Consider the following 7,075-nt stretch of genomic DNA (forward strand, 5'->3'; position numbering starts at 1 on the left):
GCGAATGAAGGACTTGGTTCTTTATTTAGCCACGTCAGCTAGGCTACTCCAGTTTGTAAGGCGGTGCAGTTTGCTTAATATTAGGATTTGAGAAATAAAGATAGGAGCAGTGGGAAAGCTAGGATCCTCCTCTTTTTAATAGCGGCCATCAAAACTCTGTTTTCACAATGACTGGGTTTACAGTATAAGAACACATGTTTCACTCCGCGAGCTCTCGCTGCGCGACATTCCGCTCTAACTAGGCCGTGTATGCTGGGTGACAGATAACACTGTGGAGACACATAGCGAACTAACAGAAATACATATTTGACTATTTAATTCCATTTCTTTATGCAAATTAACCTATAACCGATGATGGGTAACATTTATTTCGGGAGCTAACAGACACAGTTAACCATCAACAGCCCTTGTTTGTTTACATTTTAGTCATCTAGCAGACGCTCTTATCCAGAGCGACTTACAGTTAGTGAGTGCATACATAATTTTATTTTTCATACTGGTCCCCCGTGGGAATTGAACCCACAACTCTATCATGCTCTACCAACTGAGCTACATCCCTGCCGGCCATTCCCTCCCCTACCCTGGACGACGCAGGGCCAATTATGCGCCGCCCCATGGGTCTCCCGGTCACGGCCGGCTACGACAGAGCCTGGATTCGAACCAGGATCTCTAGTGGCACAGCTAGCACTGCGATGCAGCGCCTTAGACCACTGCGCCACTCGGGAGGCCAATGACTCAGCAGTAGAAGAAAACTTTCAAATGAAGACAGCCCTCAATGGTGCTGCCCATGCTGTAGAAGCCATTATGGTGCTGCCCATGCTGTAGAAGCCCTCAATGGTGCTGCCCATGCTGTAGAAGCCATTATGGTGCTGCCCATGCTGTAGAAGCCATTATGGTGCTGCCCATGCTGTAGAAGCCCTCAATGGTGCTGCCCATGCTGTAGAAGCCATTATGGTGCTGCCCATGCTGTAGAAGCCATTATGGTGCTGCCCATGCTGTAGAAGCCATTATGGTGCTGCCCATGCTGTAGAAGCCATTATGGTTGAGATGTGAAGAAGGGGACCCTCTATCTACCCCTATTTCTTGGTGCATTCCAGATAGCCTTTTAATGCTGAGTGGGAAATGGGAATTTACCACATAGGATTGGGAAAAACCCACTTGAACGGCCCTCCAACTGGTAATTACTAGTAGGAAACTCCTCTATCCTCCTGAGCACCCACTTCTCCCACATGGTGACCTCTGACATCACTTCCTAAGGAAATGACCTCGATAACAGATTTTTCGGCAGTTAAATGCGACAGAAAAATTCATTATAAAAAGCAATCTATTAATACGTGTTTTTGAACACTATAGTTCGTTTACAAGCCTGATAGCTGTACTTGTAGTTTACACAGTCTTTTGCCCATTAGCCATTCAGCGTTTCTCAACGAGTTCAAACAACGTGAAAGCATCCAACTGGTATTTACGACTTCATAACTGGTCAATTTCACCTCCCACTTGGTTACAAAAGCAGCATACGAGGCTGATTAGAAGTGGAGGTGCCAGGTATTGGCAGAGCGATTTCAACATATTGCGCCTGCCGTCACTTGTACTGCAGACATACCGATGGTATTATGAGACCACAAGGACAAAATGGCTTCAGTTCACACAAAACATTTCACACAACAGCTGTGATTCGACAGATGCGGTTTTGTGCAGAGTTTGTCTGCACAAAAATGTTTGCACAACCGTTTTTTTTTGGGGGGCATTCAACCATATTTGCAGAGCTTTAGCAGAGCCAAATATACTGTTAACTAACCCCCTTCCCCTTTATCTGTGGCAGCTGAACAGTTTCCTGTAGCTATGCTGGAACGTTGTTAGGGAGACTACAGGCTGGAACGTTGTTAGGGAGACTACAGGCTGGAACGTTGTTAGGGAGACTACAGGCTGGAACGTTGTTAGGGAGACTACAGGCTGGAACGTTGTTAGGGAGACTACAGGCTGGAACGTTGTTAGGGAGACTACAGGCTGGAACGTTGTTAGGGAGACTACAGGCTGGAACGTTGTTAGGGAGACTACAGGCTGGAACGTTGTTAGGGAGACTACAGGCTGGAACGTTGTTAGGGAGACTACAGGCTGGAATGTTGTTAGGGAGACTACAGGCTGGAACGTTGTTAGGGAGACTACAGGCTGGAACGTTGTTAGGGAGACTACAGGCTGGAACGTTGTTAGGGAGACTACAGGCTGGAACGTTGTTAGGGAGACTACAGGCTATTTATCTCACCACCACTCTGTAGTTTTCACTTCACAGTGAAACAGAAAGCTGCGAAGAAAGGTTTCAACACAACACATCTGTTCTTATGTTCCACCAGTCTCTCTATTGTAATAATAAGACAGGAGGACTACATGAGGTTATCATTGTCTCATTTAAATCGGCAATGTGTAAATCAAACAAAAGTCTTAAATTGCTTCAGAAGGGTATTCCCTTTTATATACATGATGAAACATCAATAATAATAATTCAGCAAAAGCCTGTTTATATTCCAGAAGCTGAAAGACTAATCTCAATTTTAATTGAAATTAAACAACTTTTGACTTAAGATTACTTTGTTTACTTTATCCAAAGTGACTTGCAAATCCTGACCCCATTCTAGTTGTTTCTGTTCTGCTCTGTTTTGTTTTGAAGTCACGTGCTCTGTTCCACCCTAGTGGTGTTTCAGGTACCTCCCAAGGTACACAGGACCCAGGGAGTAGTCGAATGATGGTGGCCAATGGAGTTAGAATGTCAACAAAGGCCCCAGAGAATAGTGTAATGATGGTGGCCAATGGAACAAAACCAGCTCTGTGCTGCTCCTCTTCAAAACACAACAGCATATGTCTATTTACAGCACACAGTCAGCTACATATCTTACAACGGGAGATGCTTTTGTCCAAACAGATACTTTAGGGGTGAAAATAAGATTTTTTTTTGCAGTGAATTCAGGTAATTACACATAATATCCCCTTAGTTACAGTGAACTCAGGAGAGGACTTTGAGTGACCCTTAATCCAAATAACTATCCTTTGTTTCAAGTTTCTATATGCTCATATTGTACTTTGTATTGGTGGGGTGCATAAGGACACGTTTTTATAATGACGTCCTGTTAAGATAATTTATTAACTAACTATTTCAGTGTCTCTGTGCGTCTCCCAAAAGGTTGTAAGGCTTTTGGATCAAGAAACGGACAGAGCTCCCAGTTGCAATAGTCAGGGATCTTTATTCATTGAGAATTCTGTTATCACAATTTCAGAGTCCATCTTTTATACACACACGTCATACAATAATCCCACCCCTCTGTAGGCGGCTGTATTTTTCCACTGTACCTGGGTTTAGCTCATGTTTTCCTCTGCTCTCCTCCTGAACATCAGGTCACACACACACACACACACACACACACATACACACACACACACACACACACGTTCTTATCATAGGCTGCATTCCTTAGTTATCGCCGTCCTCATAATATCCTGCACCATATTTCATACTCTTTTCCAAGCCTAACAGTTTCTCTCCTCCCTAAATTCCTCAGTTACCTTGGTTTCTCAGTTGCCTGGAGACAGTTCTCCTTGTCCTTTGTTGTCTGGCCTAACTCTTACTCACATTGCTAAATAGTAACACAATGTCATCATCTTTACTGGTCCTACACTCACACATTCTAACACATTTCACACAATTTCAGGGTGTAATAATTAGTCATGAATAATTATTCTATCACGTCCCTTAAGATTATTTGTGTGAATATATATATTGGTGTTGATGTTGTTGTGTGCTCTGTGCAGTGAATTTAGGTTATTACATATACAGTGAGGGGAAAAAAGTATTTGATCCCCTGCTGATTTTGTACGTTTGCCCACTGACAAAGAAATTATCAGTCTATAATTTTAATGTAGGTTTATTTGAACAGTGAGAGACAGAATAACAACAAAAAAATCAAGAAAAACGGATGACAAAAATTTTTATAAATTGATTTGCATTTTAATGAGGGAAATAAGTATTTGACCCCCTCTCAATCAGAAAGATTTCTGGCTCCCAGACGTCTTTTGTACAGGTAACAAGCTGAGATTAGGAGCACACTCTTAAAGGGAGTGCTCCTAATCTCAGCTTGTTACCTGTATAAAAGACACCTGTCCACAGAAGCAATCAATCAAACAGATTCCAAACTCTCCACCATGGCCAAGACCAAAAAGCTCTCCAAGGATGTCAGGGACAATATTGTAGACCTACACAAGGCTTGAATGGGCTACAAGACCATCGCCAAGCAGCTTGGTGAGAAGGTGACAACAGTTGGTGCGATTATTCACAAATGGATGAAACACAAAAGACTTGTCAATCTCCCTCGGCCTGGGGCTCCATGCAAGATCTCACCTTGTGGAGTTGCAATGATCGAGCTCTTTGGCATCAACTCAACTCGCCGTGTTTGGAGGAGGAGAAATGCTGCCTATGACCCCAAGAACACCATCCCCACCGTCAAACATGGAGGTGGAAACATTATGCTTTGGGGGTGTTTTTCTGCTAAGGGGACAGGACAACTTCACAGCATCAAAGGGACGATGGACGGGGCCATGTACTGTCAAATCTTGGGTGAGAACCTCCTTCCCTCAGCCAGTGCATTGAAAATGGGTCGTGGAGGGTATTCCAGCATGACAATGACCCAAAACACACGACCAAGGCAACAAAGGAGAGGCTCAAGAAGAAGCACATTAAGGTCCTGGAGTGGCCTAGCCAGTCTCCAGACCTTAATCCCATAGAAAATATGTGGAGGGAGCTGAAGGTTCGAGTTACCAAACGTCAGCCTCGAAACCTTAATGACTTGGAGAAGATCTGCAAAGAGGAGTGGGACAAAATCCCTCCTGAGATGTGTGCAAACCTGGTGGCCAACTACAAGAAACGTCTGTCCTCTGTGATTGCCAACAAGGGTTTTGCCACCAAGTACTAAGTCATGTTTTGCAGAGGGGTCAAATACTTATTTCCCTCATTAAAATGCAAATCAATTTATAACATTTTTGACATGCGTTTTTCTGGATTTTGTTGTTGTTATTCTGTCTCTCACTGTTCAAATAAACCTACATTAAAATTATAGACTGATCATGTCTTTTTCAGTGGGCAAACGTACAAAATCAGCAGGGGATCAAATACTATTTTCCCTCACTGTAATATCCCCTTAGTTACAGTAGGTGTTACATAACATGTAGCTTTTATCATTTTAAAAAGCAATGGCACCCTATTCCCAATATAGTGCAATACTTTTGACCAGAATCCTATGGGCCCTGATCAAAAGTAGTGTACTATATAGGGAATAGGGTGCCATTTGGGACGTAAAATGATAAAAGCTACATGTGTATATTATGCTATTATGTGTAATTACCTAAATTCACTGCACAGCGCACACCACAACATCAACACCAAGGTGTGTAATATTTATATTATATTTATATATTAACACAAATCATCTTAAGGGACGTCATTATAAAAACGTGTCCTTATGCACCCCACCAATACAAAGTACAATATGAGCATATAAAAACTTGAAACAAAGGATAATTATTTGGATTAAGGGTCACTCAAAGTCCTCTCCTGAGTTCACAGTTCATCGACTATAAGTGTATTTAATATATTTAAACAGCTTTCTTACAAACAAATCCAATAGACACGTTTTTTTCTCAACTGAAATGCATCTTGATAATTTTTTACGATTAAGTGTTCCTCCAAATTCTCTCTTTGTCACAGTTAAGTCATTTAGTATCTTACTCAAGCTGAAATGTAATTTTTTTTAAACAAATGAAATGCTTCTTTCAAACCCATAAGAACACATCTCAGTCAGGTCCGTTGCAGTTCCTCACACCCAGTCCCTTTCCCTCCCTTAGTCTCAACGTTCAGAGGTAAGCCTCAGCGCTGCGTACCGAGGGGTACCTGGAGGGGTAGTGGTTGGAGCCGGGGTAGCTGTGATTGGACGGCTGCCTCTCTAGAGACTGGGGCTGCAGTAGTTGTTGAGGCTGTGGCTGGTACGGTGGCTGAGGGGGGTAAGACGTGTATTGACTAGGGCTGTTCCTGGAGTACATATACCTGTCTGGCCTTCTATCCTCTTTGATGTTACAGCAGCAGAACATGCAGCCGCCGGCGAAGAGGAAGGCAGAGGAGACCCATCCGATGTAGAGAGCCTCTCCCAGCTCCCTGCGCTGGGCATCGATCAGCAGGGGGTTGTAGAAGTCACGGATGATGGCGTGACCCGTCCAGGAGACTGGGATGATGACGCAGACGCAGGCCCCGAGGATCATGCTGCCGGCGATGATGAGCACCGTGCGTTTGGCCCGGTCGTTGTCCTGGATGCAGGCGGTGCACTGTAACCCCAGGAGAGAGATGAGCAGCCCTACCCCTCCCAGGGCCAAGGCACAGCACATCAGACCCCTGGCCGCCTGCAGGTCTGGAGGCAGAGCCAGGAGGGAGTCGTACACCTTACACTGCATCCTGATGTTGGCCTGTCTGAAGCAGTTCATCCACAGACCCTCGTAGCGCGTCTCGAAGACGATGATGTTCTCTCCGATGAAGGCCGTCACGCGCCACATGGGCATCCCCGTGCTGGCAGCAGTCCCGATCAGACCGATGAGAGACAGCAACAAGCCAACGATCTCCAGAGCTGAGTTGGCCATAGTCTCACCCTGTCCTTCCCAACCCACCTAGACCTAATAGTCCACAGGGGAGTAGCAGTAGGATCTAACTAACCCACCTAGTCCACAGGCTGAGGGGAGTCGCAGTAGGATCTAACTAACCCACCTAGTCCACAGGCTGAGGGAAGTCGCAGTAGGATCTAACTAACCCACCTAGTCCACAGGCTGAGGGGAGTCGCAGTAGGATCTAACTAACCCACCTAGTCCACAGGCTGAGGGAAGTCGCAGTAGGATCTAACTAACCCACCTAGTCCACAGGCTGAGGGAAGTCGCAGTAGGATCTAACTAACCCACCTAGTCCACAGGCTAAGGGGAGTCGCAGTAGGATCTAACTAACCCACCTAGTCCACAGGCTGAGGGGAGTCGCAGTAGGATCTAACTAACCCAC

General features: G+C 44.8%; 1 protein-coding gene across 1 annotated transcript; it reads right to left on the minus strand.

Annotated features, from left to right (window-relative positions):
• Positions 1–5,895: 5,895 nt before the first annotated feature.
• On the minus strand, positions 5,896–6,669 carry LOC311105397 (claudin-8-like; the record flags this gene model as incomplete). Its single annotated transcript, XM_084147543.1, has 1 exon — positions 5,896–6,669. One exon carries the CDS (start codon positions 6,667–6,669, stop codon positions 5,896–5,898), a length of 774 nt encoding a protein of 257 aa, XP_084003669.1.
• Between the last annotated feature and the right edge of the window lie 406 nt (positions 6,670–7,075).

This window comes from Coregonus lavaretus (genome assembly GCF_964263955.1).
Source record: "Coregonus lavaretus genome assembly, chromosome: 30".
Classification (NCBI taxonomy): Eukaryota; Metazoa; Chordata; class Actinopteri; order Salmoniformes; family Salmonidae; genus Coregonus; species Coregonus lavaretus.